This window comes from Somniosus microcephalus, chromosome 9, assembly GCF_052327205.1.
Source record: "Somniosus microcephalus isolate GS21.2 chromosome 9, FLI_Smic_1.0, whole genome shotgun sequence".
In the NCBI taxonomy this organism is placed as follows: domain Eukaryota; kingdom Metazoa; phylum Chordata; class Chondrichthyes; order Squaliformes; family Somniosidae; genus Somniosus; species Somniosus microcephalus.
In genome coordinates this window covers 149681612-149698501 of record NC_140995.1, presented here as the reverse complement: position 1 = coordinate 149698501, position 16890 = coordinate 149681612, and the positions used below count along the sequence as shown (strand labels likewise).

The window sequence follows — 16890 nt, the reverse complement described above, 5'->3', positions numbered from 1 at the left end:
TCTGAATCATTGCCACACAATAACAATGTGAAGTAGCACTGAATACATTTCTTACTTTACATGATTTCCAACCTGTCTTACGTTTTGCTTGGTAGTGCAATGCTGATATTTTTCATATTAGGTTTTGCAACCAATGTCTTTTCTTTAACCAGTTTATGTGCTTAGTGCCATAACTGTTGAGGCTAGGTCAATTGAAAATTTCAAAACTGAGATTGATATATTAGGCAAGGGTATTGAGGGTAAGGCGGATAAATGGAGTTAAGATACAGGTCAGCCGTGATCTAATTGAATGGCGGATTAGGCTCGAGGGGCTGAATGGCCTACTCCTGTTCCTATGTAACCAAGAATGTAAGATATAAGCTCCTTACTAGAATAGGGTTCGTGCTCTGTATGGCTCAGCTACTCACAGCCTTAATCAACTAAGTCATCGAGGGAGCTAATTAACAGTTTTGATGCCAAAATCCATTTTAAAAGCAATTTTTATGCTGTGTTAAGTCTGCTATGCATATTGGCTGTTGTAATCTGATTCAGTCCCACAAAGTGCAGCAAGTCATCTGTGAACACTAGCATTTACAAAATGAAAACTGTATTTTTCCAATGTTTGTTTTATGGAACTGGGATTTTACTTTGGAATTATTGCTCCAAAATGCCCATACTGTATTGAAAGAGCATGAGAAAGAACACGCCTTTATGTAGCGCCTTTCACAACCTTATGACGTTCCAAAGCACTTTACAGCCAATGAAGTACTTTTGAAGTGTAGTCACTGTTGTAATGTAGAAAATACAGCAACCAATTTAAGGACAGCAAGCTCCCACAAACAGCAATGGCATAATGACCAGATAATCTGTTTGGTTGAGGGATAAATATTGACCAGGACACCAGGAAGAATTCCCTTGCTCTTCTTTGAATAGTGTCAAGAGATCTTTTACCTCCAACTGAGAAGGCAGACGGGCCTTTGGTTTAATGTCTCATCTGAAAGATGGCACCCCCAACAGTGTAGTACTCCATCAGTAATGTACTCTAGTGTCAGCCTAGATTGTGTGCTCAAGTCTCTGGAGTGAGACTTGAACCCATAACCTTCTGACTCAGCGGTGAGAGAGCTACTACTGGGTCAAGACTGACATTATATAGATCCAGAACTCAAGTCCATGCATAAAACTGAATATGTGTGAACCTATAGTAATCAGGAGAAGGTTCCTTGACCAATTTTTCCTTTCCTTACCGAGCACGCCTGCTCCCACCATGGTTGAGATACAGTACAGGCCAGAAATTGAACCTGCGATCTTCCTGATTGAGTAACATAGAAACATAGAAGATAGGAGCAGGAGTAGGCCATTCGGACCCTTGAGCCTGCTCCGCCATTCAATGCGATCATGGCTGATCATCCAAATTCAGTACCCTGTCCCTGTTTTCTCCCCATACCCCTTGATCCCTTTAGCCTTAAGAAATATATCCAACTCCTTCTTGAATATATTTAATGAATTGGCCTCTACTGCCTTCTGTGGTAGAGAATTCCACAGGTTCACCACTCTCTGGGTGAAGAAATTCCTCCTCATTTCTGTCCTAAATGGCTTACCCCTTATCTTTAGACTGTGACCCCTGGTTCTGGACTCCCCGACCATCGGGAACATCCTTCCTGCATCCAGTCTGTCCAGTCCTGTCAGAATTTTATAAGTTTCAATGAGATCCCCTCTCATTCTTCTAAACTCCAGCAAGTATAAGCCCAATATAGCTGAGACATACAGACCAAGAGGGTTCCATATTTGATCTCTGGTCTGTGCTGAGTTAGCTAATCACACGTTGTGGGGCTGGGGATGGGAGGCAACAATTCACCTCGTTCAGGGAGAGAATAATTGGCCAGTAGCCTCTGCTGGAAGTGTGCATTTGAGGACTTTAGGTGAGGGCAGGATCAGGCTCAGCAGTAGTGCCCCAGTGATTGAATATGTTTCAGCCTTTGACATAGTCAACCACATCATCCTCCTCCAACACCTCTCCTCTGTTGTCTAGCTCAGTGTGATTTTCCTCATTTGGTTCCACTCGCACCTATCCAATTGCAACTAGAGCATGCCCAGCAATGGCTTCTCTTCCTGCCCCGGCACCGTTATTTCTGGAGACACCCAAGTATCCTTGGCCCTCTCCTATTCCGCATCTCCATGCTGCCTCTTGGCAACATCATCTAAAAGATATGGGCCTAGAAATTCAGTTGGGCGCGCCAGCCGTTAGCGCCTTAGGAGGAGTAGATCTCGAGCGCTAGGCGCTTAGCGCCCGGGCGCAGCGCGATCTGCGCCTCGCCCCAACTTCAGTAGACATTTAGCGCCGGCGCAAAGTCTTAGCGTGCGCCCTGCTGCGCGCGATCATGACGTCATTTCGTCGTGCAACGCCCTTTGTGCGCCCGGAACCGGAACTTCACTCGCGCCGCCCCATTGTGCGCCGGGCGGCCCTAACGACTGTGAAGTGGAACGGTACACAGCCGAGGCGGGCCGCGGGGAGCGCAAATTAAAGGGCACTCCTGCAGTAGAAAAGGCAGCCGTTTTGCAACACTTTGTGAGAGACAAAGATGGATGATGGAGAGGAGGAGGTGGTGGTGTTGGTGTGCCGGTACCACATAACAAACTGATGGAGAGAAGCCCTCCCCAACAACACAAATACAGCAGTCTCGGCCTTTCAAAAAACCAAATCCACCCTCCCCCTTTAAGAGCTCACCGGAGCCAGAGTGTCTGCCGTCAATCAGCAGCTCGCTGCACCTGCCCTGCGCCCACCTTCCAGTGTTAGTGCCCGGGCCGCCGGCTTAGCGCCTAAAGAGAGCCGTGCATCGCCAGTTTTAGCGCTCGAGCAAACTCTTAGGGCGAAGCTAATGAATATCGGGGAAGTGGCCTCGAATTTGCGCCGGGCGCAAACTTTAGCGGCCGCCCGACTTTACCGCCCCAAAAGTGGCTATAATGAATTTCTAGGCCATGGAGTCAGCTTCCACCTGTACACCTAGCTCTGCCTCTCCACCACCCTCTTGACCACTAAACATATGCCAGGGACCATTACCTCGTGTCCCCTGCAGCAGCCTCCTGTCGTCTGAAATCCCAGTCCCACCCGCTGGCCGCCATGTCATTCCCACCAGATTTGGGCAAGAGTCCATCCTGCAGAATGGTAATGAGGCCTGGCCATTAAAATTGGATAGGCCAGCCGCTCGCTAGGCCATGTACCCATCTGGGAATTAAAATCGGCCCTTGGTGTCTGAATCCATTTATTAATCACAAAAGCTAAATTTTCTTGGTCAAACCTGGTAAATATAATTCTTTCATAATTGTGCTGGCAACAGTTTTATGGTTCCACTGTGAATCTTATTTGACCTCAGCTAGGGTTGTTAGCATAATGGAAATTTTAAACAGTGCAATGAACCTTGATATATACAGTATTCCACATTTTACTGTTATCCACACTGACGATATAAGCTGTAGAATGATAAGCTGAATGTTCTACTTGGAGATTCTTACTTTCTTCACCACTGGTTGAACTTTTGCTGCTTTCTGTGCCGTCAAAACACATGACCTGTGGTAAGATGTGAAATTAACTTGACCTTCAAGGAACCTAAGGCAGGTGACTTAAAATCCAACTTAGAACAGACTAATTACTGCAATTACTGACCTTCAATAGCTTGAAGAGACCTATGCTGATAATCTGTGATGGGAGAAAAATGCAGCACATATCTACAACTAATATATAGAGCCAAGAGGTCTCACTGAACCATACCAAAATACATGCTTTCAGTACTTCAATTATCTGAAATCAGCTCAGTCTGAAGACAGTCCTTTTAGTATTAGCAAGGCATGAATCATTTTGAGCAGATCCAGTTTCCATATCCTGTTAAACAGCTCAATTTAAAAAAACTTCTTTCTTCCCTTAAAGGGGATATATTTTCAGAGAACGATCAGGAATTCCACAAGCAGGTTTCAGGGAATCAAAGCAAGCAGCAGATGTGCAAGTCTAATGTCATTATTAGGGCATGTAAGGCCTCAGCATGGAGCTGTGCTGCTTGGCTGTGTCTAGTACAGTTACAGATAACTATATATTATCCATATCAATGTATCTATATTTATCAAAAATAGTGCTAGTGTGCTCATTTTGTCCATCACTCTGTAGGCATCCCATATTTTCTGCATGCAAATTTTTGTCACATGCACAACTGAATGGCTCAAATTTTTTATTCATAAAATAGTAACAAATCACAACTGAACAAGTAGAGAACACACCAATGAACAAGTAGTAAGCACGAATGAAAATCAAAAATTACAAAATTCACTTAAAAACATAAATGTAAATAGGAGGCAGCAACAGCTACCAATAAAAAAGGTGAACCAATCAAATCTCCCCAAATAACTTTTGAACATCCTTTCAGCCACCATCTTGCTTTCTCCACTAAACTGAGCACTTATCAGTAGAAATAAGACTTGTAACATAACAAAGATAGAAAATGATTGAAATCGTGCCAAAACAATAGCATTTTTTGTGTTCAAAATGCTTGTAACAATGTTTTTTGTCAGATGCCTGTGTTTATGTGAGAAACCTAAGCCTTGAGATCATGTAGATTCTCAACATTATTAACTGAAGACACTCAGGCTAGTAGGCTACAGCTTCCAGCATGTGCATACAACTTCAAGAATTTTCTTATTGACAGCAAGACTAGCCATTCACAGTGTGTTATTGGACTTGTGGCTTACCATTGCACTTTCAAACTTCTAACTGCCTATCCTTTGACCCCCAATTTTCCACAAATCCTCTGCAGCTGTTGATTTGCTCTATCATTCCCTCACTTCCACCTTTTCTGCCCTTGTCCCCAGTAAAACATTTGTTTCCCATTCCAGTCATTCCCCTTTGTATGGCATATCTTGGCTATCTCCAGTCCAATGGCCACAGACCTGAGCATATCTAGCACACAACTGGCTTAGCCATCCATCACCAGGTCTGGCAGGACTACATCAAGCTCTACTGGTTTGCTGAAACCACCGACTATTCCAGGATCATCCTGCTGAGCAAAGATGATCATTGGCTTATTTTCTCCATTACCAAGAATCTCCTTAAATCCATCTCCCTGCCCCTTCACCCGCCTCCAACAAGAAGTGTAAGGAGCTCATGGACTTCTTAGCCACCAAGATGAAGACCATCCATCAGCTGCCTCTTCTGCATCCCCCCCTTCCTCTTGCCGACCATGCCAAACCTTCCTGCCCACTCTAGCTCGAACTCCTGCCTTTCTTTAGTTTCTCTCCAATCTCCCTCCATGCCCTGTCTGATTTCATCTCAACCATGAGTGGACAATGCCAAGATGAAGTGTCTGTATACTTTAGAGAAGTACAGACTTAGGGGAGATTTGATCGAGGGACTAGATTGTGGTTATGTAGATCAATCATTTCAACTGAATAGGTTGGGGAGAACCAGGGGTCACATTAATTATAATCTATATATATAAATCGGTCGATCTGTCTGTCCTTCTGTCTGTCTGCAGGTGCGCGTCTGGGCGGCTATGCGCTCAAAAGTTACAGGGCGTACCTACACGTGCGTTACGTCGAAAGAAAGCTTACCTTTCCAAAACGGTTTTAAGCGTATTTACGTTTCGGCCGGGCTAAAATCGCGCCCGCGGTATCCGAAAAACCTTAACATTCCGCTAATTAGCATCTCATTATCCGCTCATTAGCGACAGAGTGACCTCGAGGTCGACCAATCGTACGGCGGCTTGCTGCCGCGTGCGGCCGGGCCCTCCTACGGTCGAGTGACGGGACGATTGACCAATCCTACGCTTTGGTGACCTGACGCTCGACCAATCGTACGCCGGGTTGCTGGCGTGTGCCGCCGGGCCAATCGGTGCGTGTGTGGCGGGCCTTATCGTTCTGAACCGAGGTGAGTCGCCGCCATCTTGATTCCAAACTTTTCCTTTCTTTTTCCCACTTTCTGCGTCTTTAAAAAAAACGTTGCTTTTAAAACACATATTGTTTTTTAAAAAAATGATTTAGAAAGTCATTAATTTATCTAATCTCATTAATTTTCCTACCTTTCCCCGTTTTTCCAGGTAGGCCTCGAAGCCTGGGCCTCGCCTCCGCACCCACGCCCGAGCTAGGCACCTCCCGGCCCCACTCGAAGGCTGGAGGGGCGGGCCTCAGCCCAGCGCCGCTACCTTACTAAAGGGTGCGCGCGCAGCAGGAGCAGCTGAGACGCGGCGTCTCTCTCTCTGGCTCGGCCGGGGGGCGGGGCTTGGTGAGCGTCAAGGGTTACCCTGGCAACCGGGCCCGCCGGCCGTCTCTCACAGCCACAATCGGCGGACTTCAAGCCGGCTCGGCCGGGGGGGGCGGGGCTCTCGGCCGGGGGGGGGGGGGGGGGCGGGGCTCGGAGAGCGGGGCTCTCGGAAGTGCGGGGCGGCTGGGGCTTGGAGAGCGGGGCTCTCGGGAGTGCGGGGCTCGGAGCTCTCGGGAGTGCGGGGCGGGGCGGCAGGGTTACCCCGGCAACCGGGCGTGGCCGTCTCTCAGCCTCAAGCCCTCCCTTCCTTCCTCCCCCCCCCCGCCCTCCCCCTCCCTCTTCCCCTTCCCTCCCCCCTCCCTTCCCCCTCCCCCTTCTCCCCCCCGCCCTCCCCTCCGCCCTCCTCCCCTCACCCCCTCCCCTCCCCCCCTCCCCCCAGTCGCTCTCTCCCTTCCCCCCAGTCGTCTCTCTCTATACCCCCCAGTCGCTCTCTCTCTTCCCCCACAGTCTCTCTCCCCCCCCCCAGTCGCTCTCTCCCCCCCCCCCCCAGTCGCTCTCTCTCTCCCCCCCCCAGTCGCTCTCTCTCTCTCTTCCAACAACAACATGCCCTCGCAACAGCCTCGGCACCGCCGGGCACTTCAGCTAGTCTATATATATAAATCGGTCGTTCTGTCTGTCCTTCTGTCTGTCTGGCATTCTGTCTGTCATCGCGTGTGCGTCTGGCGGGCTATGCGCTCGAAAGTTACAGGGCGTACCTACGCGCGCATTACCTCCAAAGAAAGCTTACGCTTCTGAGACGGTTTTAAGCGTATTTACGTTTCGGCCGGGCTAAAATCGCGCCCGCGGTATCCCAAAAACCTTCAACATTCCGCTCATTAGCATCTCATTATCCGCTCATTAGCGACAGAGTGACCTCGAGGTCGACCAATCGTACGGCGGCTTGCTGCCGGGCCCTCCTACGGTCGAGTGACGGGACGATTGACCAATCCTACGCTTTGGTGACCTGACGGTCGACCAATCGGTGCGTGTGTGGGCGGGCCTTATCGTTCTGAACCGAGGTGAGTCGCCGCCATCTTGCTTCCATTCTTTTTCCTGCTTTCTGCGTCTTTCTTTTCAAATATACATTTCCACCAAAATAAAATTGAATTTATTAAATTGTTTTTAAAAAAATCACTCATTTGTAAATATTTTCTCTAACCTGAACATTCTTTTTCCTACCTTTCCCTGTTTTTTTCTTAGGCCTGAAAGCCTGCGCCTTTCTTGCCCAGCCACGCCCGAGCTCGGTGATTGGGCTTCTGCTAAGCTCCTCACCCGACCCCCCCCCCGTGTCACGTTACCCAGGGCAACGGCGTCAGCCACGAGGGTCAGGGTGCGCGCGCAGCAGCAGCAGGTGAGACGCGGCGTCTCTGTTCCGCGCTCGGCTCGGGCCGGGGGGGGGGGGGGGGGCGGGGCTCTCGACAGTGCTCTCGGCCTTGGTGAGTGTTCCGCGCTCGGCTCGGGCGGGGGGGGCGGGGCTCTCGACAGTGCTCTCGGCCTTGGTGAGTGTTCCGCGCTCGGCTCGGGCGGGGGGGGCTCGGACAGCGGGGCGGCTGGGGCTTGGAGAGCATGGCTCTCGAGAGTGCGGGGCGGGGGCTCCGAGAGCGGCCCCTTCCCCCCCCGCCCCCCTTACCCCCGCCCTCCCTTCCCCCCCGCCCTCCCTTCCCCCCACCCGCCCTCCCTTCCCCCCACCCGCCCTCCCTTCCCCCCACCCGCTCTCTCTCTTCCCCCCAGTCGCTCTCTCTCTTCCCCCCAGTCGCTCTCTCTTCCCCCCAGTCGCTCTCTCTCTTCCCCCCAGTCGCTCTCTCTCTTCCCCCCAGTCGCTCTCTCTCTTCCCCCCAGTCGCTCTCTCTCTCTCTTCCAACAACATGCCCTCGAAAAAGCCTCGGCACCGCCGGGCACTTCAGCTATAAGTTATGTAAGGGTAGAATTAGGTTTGATGTTCAGCGGTTCTTCTTTTCCCAGTGAACAGTGGACCTGTGGAGCAGGTTGCTGGCTCCTGCGGTGAATGCTGAATCGCTGGAGTTCTTCAAAAGATGGACCGGTTTCTAGCTGGAGCAAAGATCATCTCGTACAAGAGGTAGGCATCTTGTGACATTAATCAGGGCCAATGCAATATCATGGACTAGTTTCGATCACCAAAGGGAGTCAGAGAAGGAATTTTCCAGTTTTTTTTCCCTCCTACAGGGAACTCTTTTTTATCCGGCACCGATGGGACCGGCGTGGTGCCAGTTTATCAAAAAGTCCGGATTACAGAGAGGTATAGTAAAAGGTACGAGAGCCCCGTACACGGCCACAGATCCAGGCATCCCTGTTGCATAGCAACAGGTGCAGGAACCCCGGTTACACGGCCACAGATCCAGGAACGGCCACTAATATGAAATAAAACTTATCTGAACCTACTCCTGAATTTTGCCGGTTAACAGAGATTTCCGGTTATTTAGGTGCCGGTAAATCAAGAGTTCCCTGTAATTGGCCTGGGTTTTTATCTGCTTTTCCCCTCTCCCAGGAAATTACACGGTGGGTGGGGAGTGTATGTATTGTGATGCATGAGGGAATCACAATTGTGTGGAACAGGCTGGTTGGAGGAGTAGGTGATTTCCTGTCCGTCATTTTCGTAGACAGCTATCTTTCTGCCAAAATAAGCCAATTATAAAAATTGTGCCAAATTTACATCCTTACTATAATTTTGATTTCTTCTGAATTGGCCAATGAATCAGAAATTCTTGACAACAAGGGGCTCCATACATTCAGCTTTAGCTGTCAGGTTGCAGTAACTAGAACTGCAGATACATCTGCTGTTTCCATCGTCAACATTACTCTGCAGTCATTTCTGCTCTGTGCATTTTTCATCATAACACAATGTGACTTCCCCCCCTGGAGAGGTGCCCTACTTCATAGCGGAACCAAAAACGGACAAAATTCATCATATGTATGATTGATGGATTTGAGAGACGTATAGCTCGAGGATGGAAACTACCATAACATTGTTAGTGTACTTAAAGAAGCAGCATTATCACAAAAAAATGTTTTGCAAATTTATTAGATTTTTCAGAAAAACATATCATAATGACCTAAGTTGCACTGAAATGCATAATCTTATCACAAGAAACGCTCTGGCTGTTTTCCCTCCCTAAAGAGATGAACGTTTTCTAAACATTTTTTCATCTGGAATTTCTGCGGGGGTCCTTCAGATCTCCCATTGTAACTTTGGTGGAAGATTGGCGGAAACCCTGGAAAATGGTGTAATCCGTCCAACTATATTAGAAATACTGGGGTAAATTACCACAGGGCTTCTCCAATCTCATTGGTGGAAGTCTGGGGGGAATCCGAGAGAAACGGTGTGAACAGCCATTTACGCCATTTCTCTAGGGTTGCTGCCAATCCTCCGTCAAAGTTATGGTGGGAAATTGGGAGGACCCCGGTGGAAATTACTGGTGACTGAGTTTCGTATTCTTCTGGCCATCTGATTGACTTGCTCATCTTGTGTTGACTTCTAGCAATCTAATTGGTCTAATGGGAATCACATGACCCATGCCTCTGATTCTCTGCCACCAATTTGATTGATCTGCAGTAATCACGTGGCACTGACCTCCATTGCTCCACTGTTTGGCAATCTGTTTGGCCTGTGGAAACTATATGACCGGTGGGATGGGTAGATACCTTCTGTAATGGCGGTCTTACTTCCTCCTGACCCTGCTTCTACCTCAATCTCAGTCGTCTGGCGCCACAGGTCTCTACCTCAGGCAACGGACCACTGGTCTCATTCTCTCTGACCTACAACTACTTTTTCTTTACAACTAACATTTCTGAACACAGCACTTGGCTCAATCTATCTGGCAATAATAGCAGAAGGTTGGGATCTCAGCTTGCCTGTGCTCTCTTCTATGCTCCTGAGTAACTCCTTTCCAGCCAGGCCTCCCACTTAATCCTTCTCCCAAGCACCCTGACAGACAAGCACACCCGACAGACAAGCACACCCAAGTGCCTCGGTTCCATTCACAGCCCAGGAGGGGCCCCCACCCTAAGTACTCCAGGGGTTGGAGTGGCAAAGCAGCAACATAGAAGTTACAACAAGGATGCAGGTCGTTTGGCCTAACTAGTCCATGTTGGTCTTTATCCTCTACACAAGCAGCAATCCTATGTGACTGCCCTGTTCCCACATCCATTTAATCCCATTCTTTCAACCAACTATCTAACCTATTCCTGAATGTTGACAAAGTGTCTGCTTCAAAAACCAACTACAGCAACGCATTCGACAGCCGCACAACTCTCCGTGTAAAAAAGGTTTCTCCTGCTTTCTGGCCTAGATCTCTTACATTTAATCTTAAAACTACGTACCTTCATTCTAAACCCTTCAATCTCTGGAAACAGCCTGTTTCTATTTACTCTGTCCAATTCCTTCATAATTTTAAACATCTCTATCAAATCACTCCCTAATCTCCTCTATTCTAACAAAAACAGTCCCAGTTTTTCCAATCTTTCTTCATATTTGTACTTCCTCATACCAGGCAGCATCCTAGAGAATCTGTGCGGTTACAAGTAGCTGTAAGCATATACTTGCTCAGGTGCAGAGCTGGAGCACTGGTGGTGGGGCCGCTTAGGGAAGGGGATCTCTACCAAGGTCCTCTCCTGCTCAGCGTATGATATACGATGCAGTGCTTTCTATCTCGAACTCTCTAATGACAGCAAACAGCTGACGCAGCTGTAGTTCCTGTGAGTTAATTCAAGGCTTGAAAGAAGGTTCAATAAACCCTTGCAAGGAGGTCTTAGACAAGCTCAAAGGGCTCAAAATCAACAAATCCCAAGAGACGGGCACTTGGAATGTCCATAGGGTTTTCTGGTGGGAGATTGGTGGAAGCCCCAAGGGAAGAATTGTAAACTACTAAAAATGGCCATTTCTCTGGTATTCCACCGATCTCCTCCGAAGTTAACGCAGGAGACCAGAACAACCCCTCGGAACTACAAAGCCAGATTGTATATGCCCTAGCATGCTAAATGAGATTAGGGACAACATCTATGAAGTGCTGATGGAGATCATGAAGGAGTCAATAAATATGTCCCACTGGAAAACAAATGTGATACCTATTTTCAAATAATAGAATCAATTGTTAGGATTACCTATATGAAAGTAACCAAGTGAATGGCAATCAGCAGAGTTTCAGAAGGGCAGATCCTGCCTGACCAACCTGCTTGTTTTTTTTTTTGAGGGAGTCCCAGTAGACTTTAGAAAGCCCTATGATGTAGTGTGCCAAGGCTTTCAAAAATCGTTTGAAATTATGGCACGAGATCCTAAGAACCCTGTGGAAAAGCAGGGCCAAGTTGTCTTTGGGATGAGAGCAGGTTGATTGATTTGAAAATGAATCAGAATCTAGGGGCTTTACTCTAGACGCAAACTAAATTTTACATGGTGAAGGCAATAATAGGTACTTGGACTTCAGATAATGTATGTGCATCTGTTCATCAGCATTCTTTTCATAAATTCTTATTATTGTGACTTTGACCATGGCCGATTGCCAGCTGTGACATTAGAGAACCTTAAATTGGATAAGTATTGGGCAATTCGCTCTTAGTCTAATAGTCTTTAGTTCTAGCAGGAAATTTATGTACTGAGATTCTCATTGTCCATGTACAACATCACTTCTTCTCTCAGAGGGTCGTGAATCTTTGGAATTCTTTACCCCAGAGAGCTGTGGAAGCTGAGTCATTGAATATATTCAAGGTTGAGATAGACAGATTTTTGAGCAACAGGGGAGTCAAGGGTTATGGGGAGCGGGCAGGAAAGTAGAGTTGAGGCCAAAATCAGATCAGCCATGATCTCATTAAATGGTGGAGCAGGTTCGAGGGGCTGAATGGCCTGCTCCTGCTCCTATCTCTTATGTTCATAAATGGAAGGTTTACTGAGTGACGAGGCTGACTCTTTCATCCAAATGTCTGGTAAGCATTGTACCAATTCAGAAGCTTGGTGCATTGTTTGGTTTATGTGTATTAATTAACCTGTAAATAAATCTGATGAATTAGTATGAGTATACACACATTGGTCTGTTGAGGTGGTATTTTCTGGCTTTCAGGAGAGAGGGGAATTACACAGAACTGCACAGAATTTACAGCACAGAAACTGGCCATTTGGTGTTCATGCTCCACACAAGCCTTCTCCCACTCTATTGACTTCAGTCTCACCCTATCAACATATACTCCTATTCCTTTCTCCCTCATGTACTTATCTAGCTTCCCCTTTAGAGTGTCTAGAACTAGGGGGCATAGTCTCAGGATAAAGGGTAGGCCATTTAAGACTGAGATCACAGAATCACACAGAAACAGAAACCCCACAGTGCAGATAGAGGCCATTTCGGCCCATCGAGCCTGCACCGACACATATCCTACCCGATCCCCGTAACCCCTACACCAACACATATCCCACCCTATCCCCGTAACCCCACGTATTTAATCCCCCTAACACTAAGGGTCAATTTATCATAGCCAATCAACCTAACCCGCACATCTTTGGACATCATAGATGAGGAGGAATTTCTTCACTCAGAGGGTTGTGAATCTTTGGAATCCTCTACCCTAGAGGGCTGTGAATGCTAAGTCTTTGAGTATATTCAAGGCTGGGACTGATAGATTTTTGGACTCTAGGGGAATCAAGGGATATGGAGATCGGGCAGGAAAGTGGAGTTGAGGTTGATGATCAGCCATGATCTTATTGAATGGATCTAATTGATGCAGGCTCAAGGGGCCGTATGGCCTACTCCTGCTCTTATTTCTTAATGCACCTATGCTATTTGCCTCAACCACTCCATATGATAGCGAGACTGTGCTGGAATCCCACATGATCATCCAGTGTTCTCTTTACTGTAATTAGAGAGTAATAACATAACTGCAGAGTTGCTGCAGGCAGGTGAGGAACAGATTGTGAAAGTGAGGCAAAGGCTGTTTAACAAAATTTGTGAAGAAGAGCACGTATCTGTAGAGTGGGGAAAGGCGATAATAATATAAGATCTTCAAAAAAGGAGCAAGAGTGAATGCAGCAGTTGCAGAGGAGTCAGTTTACTGAGTATACCCAGAAAAGTATTTACTAAGACACTGCAGAGGAGAATGAAAAGATACATAGAAGTAGCACTGCATGAAGAGCAAGCTGGTTTTAGACCAGGTTGAGGTATGATAGATCAACTGTTTGTGATAAGACAGATTTCGGAGAAATATATAGAACACAACATTGATTGTTACATCATCATAGATTTTAAGTCTTTAGCAGTACACAGCGAGAAGGGATATAGCATGTCTTGAGGATGTCGGGTATTCGTGAAAAACTTTTCAGACTGATAGAAAACATTTATAACAAGTCCTTGAGTGTTGTTAGAGTGGATAGGAAACTGACGGAATGGTTCAAATCAACAGCTGGAGCGAGACAAGGATGCACACAGTCGCCTGATTTATTTAATCCACTATTGGAAACAGTAATGAATTCTGCACTAAAAAATGATATTGGTGGCGTCTCCTTATGTGGCAAGATTTTAAACAATCTCAGATTTGCTGATGACATTGGCCTTATAGCAACATCTAAAACAGATTTGCAGAGACTAACTGATAAGGCGTACGTAGAGAGTAGAATATTTGGATTACAGATTAACATAAAGACGACAAAGGTCATGACATTTGGGAAGCATCAGGAAGACGTACACATTACAGTTGGAGGGGAGGCAGTTAAACAGGTGGAAAAGTTTGTATACTTTGGTGGGTTAGTGTCAGAGAATGGGAGTTGTGAAGAAGACATCAAAAAGAGGATTGGACTTGCTTCTGCTGCTTTTGAAAGATTAAGCAGGATATGGAAGACTAAAGATATTTTGGTGAAAACTAACTCAAGAGTTCATGAAGCAATGGTTATTATTATACAGATCTGAGTGCTGGAAGATGAGAAAAGTTGACAAGCAAAAGATACTAACAGCAGAGATTAGTTGGTGGAGAGGAATATGGGAGCAGCCAGGATGCAAAGAATCAAAAACGATATAGTAAGAACATGGCTTGGACAAGAAACAATGCTCATCAGAAGATCCAAGAAAGATGGCTGCGATGGTTTGGCACGTTTGAAGAATGGGAACAGCTAAAATACCTCTCATGTATTGAACAATTTTCAGTAACAGACACTAAAGACAGATATTCCAGAGTCAGGTGAAGGGTTAGGCCCCTCTAGCCTGCAACAATGCACTTTAACTCGACTCTCACAGCGCCCCTTTTGCACTGGTGTGACATTGATGTTCCCACACTAACAATTCTTACGGCTTCTCTGAATGGCAATTAATGGCTACATTTGTGCTGTGGACTGCTACTTACTAAAAACTGGGTTCTTACGAAAGAGCCTTTCATCCAATCATTCTGTGTTGGATTCAAACTTGGATCCAGCTATGGAAAGGATAACATTTTAACACCCTATGTCATCCAGTCCCCAAGTTTTGAGAGACAGCTTCAAAGATGAGGTCCAGATGGAAGGTTTGTTCTTGTTCATAAGCATCATTTATATTAATTTGATGATGTGAAACTAACAAAGCGTTTGCTTGACAAAGTGACACTTAGCATCAGGTCAAAAAGGAGTGAGAATCTGACTCAAGATAGGAAAATTATATTAATGTATAAATATATTTGACTTTAGAGTTTTGTCACTGGTTTCATTAATCACTCTACTAATGAATGTCATATGAGATAGACGAAGGTAACAGAATGTCTTTTTAAACAGGAATACGGTCATCAACATTGGCTCGATAAAGGCATAGTTTGCAAAGTTGAGAATTGTCCCCTGTGGCAATACATTTCATCATATGTGGTTACTGAGATCACTGTGCTATTTATCATGCTTTTAAAGGTGTTTTTTTTAAACTTAAAGGGGAAGGAAAGTCAAGGGACCACAGTGAAAGTTCCATTATCAACTATAATGGGAGTGGGAGGGCCCTGGTGAACAATGGAAATTGGTTAATAATAAAGTGCCCCAAGTTTTAGTTATAAATGTTTGGTATGAAAATACTACATGAAGAAAATAAATAAAATACAAATAACATAAACTGAAGTGAATTCTTCTTGGGCCGTGAAGTTCATGTTAGTAGGCTGTGCAATTAGATGACTTTGTGTGACACAAACACTGGTGGATGATCAGGAAGATGGATAATTTGAGCAAGGGCAACAAAAGTTGCTGGTCAGCTGAATGTTCTTCATATCCAGCGAGGGTATGCGTTCCCAGGGTTGCACAGCTCCAGATCAGAACTCAGGGCCATCTAAAGTCGAGACCTTCCCTGAATTCACTGGAGCTGGTCCAAGACACTCATTCTTTACATTCTGAATCTGCCTAACAGTGAGGAGGAGACCCAATCCAGCAGGTCTCCATGGAAGTAAACATTTGATGTTTTTAAAAAATAATGTCTATGGAGATAATGGGACAAAAATTCAGTATCGCCCCGTTTGGGGCGCCATTATCGGCCATGCGCAAAGTTTAGCGCTTGGCGCTAATTATCGCCTCCGACAGCAAACTTGGCTTTTATCGCCCCTGGAGGTGACTGGAGTGCTAAATCAGGCGCTTCACACCTGTCTTAAGGCGCAAAGGCCGAGGAGTGAGGCGCTACCTCAGAGCGCTGGCGAAGCAAGGAAGAGCAAATCAAGATAAACCTGCAAAGTGCTGCTCAGTACTCAAAACTCCTTCACACAGCATTGAATCTCTCCAGAAGTCTCTCTCTCTCTCTTTCAGAATGCGTGGTGCAAAAATGTCACCGACAAAAAAAGGCAGGAAGCGGTCGCCTTTAAATAGCACTCCCCTAGTCCCTTTCTGACAGCATAACGCTCCCCTCAACCTGTCGTTGCTAGCAGCAGGCGGTAAGGCAGGGGGCGCCACTCAATATCCGGTCCGGGGCGCTACACACTCGACTGACGTCACAATCTGCTGGCGCAGGAGATCGTGGCGGTAGTGTTTAGCGCTGCCGCAAAATGTCTAGTTAATTTCACGAGCGGCGCAAACATCGCTGCGCCCGGGCGCTAGTTGCTTTGTGCTCCATTAGCGCCCTCAAACAACTGAATTTTCCCCCCAATATATTTTTGAATATGAAATGGAGAGCACTCTGAAGTTTTAAGCTGCAAAGAAAATTCAATATTACATTAAATTACGATTTGAATGCAATCCATTTCTAGATCTCTTTGGTCATTACACTTTGCTGTGCTGCTGCGCTCACCCCAGGATGTGTTCACAAAGCAGTCGGCAGTAGTCACTGTGTGAGCTGGTAATTAGGAGCAGAACTTTCCCAGCATTCTTCAGTCTCCTCAGCCAATCTTTCACTGATTCAGAGCAACGGAGTAAATATTTTCCTGGATCCTTTTTCACTGATGGAAAATATATTCCAGAATCTTCTGTTTTAATAAAAAAAGAAAATAGACAAAGTGTAACCATGTTTTAAATTATATATTGCAATAATTTTCAATACATATGAATTGGCAATTAACTTAACTGGCACATTTAATAGCCCACATTTATCTTATTTGGTCTTTGGCATGCTGCTTAACTTTGTAACTTAATAAAAACACTGATTCTGTCCATAACCTACATACTTAATATTCGATGATTGCTTAGTTTACAGCACTATTGTGATGTCTCATTG

General features: G+C 46.2%; 1 protein-coding gene across 1 annotated transcript in view; it reads right to left on the bottom strand.

Annotated features, from left to right (window-relative positions):
• The window catches only part of LOC147112760 (5'-nucleotidase domain-containing protein 1-like), a 208266-nt gene extending 191584 nt beyond the window's left edge, over positions 1-16682 (bottom strand). Inside the window, exon 1 of the mRNA XM_085998220.1 lies at positions 16468-16682. Coding sequence (XP_085854346.1) covers positions 16468-16682 — 215 coding nt within the window. The remainder of the gene's footprint in view (positions 1-16467) is intronic.
• Positions 16683-16890: the final 208 nt, after the last annotated feature.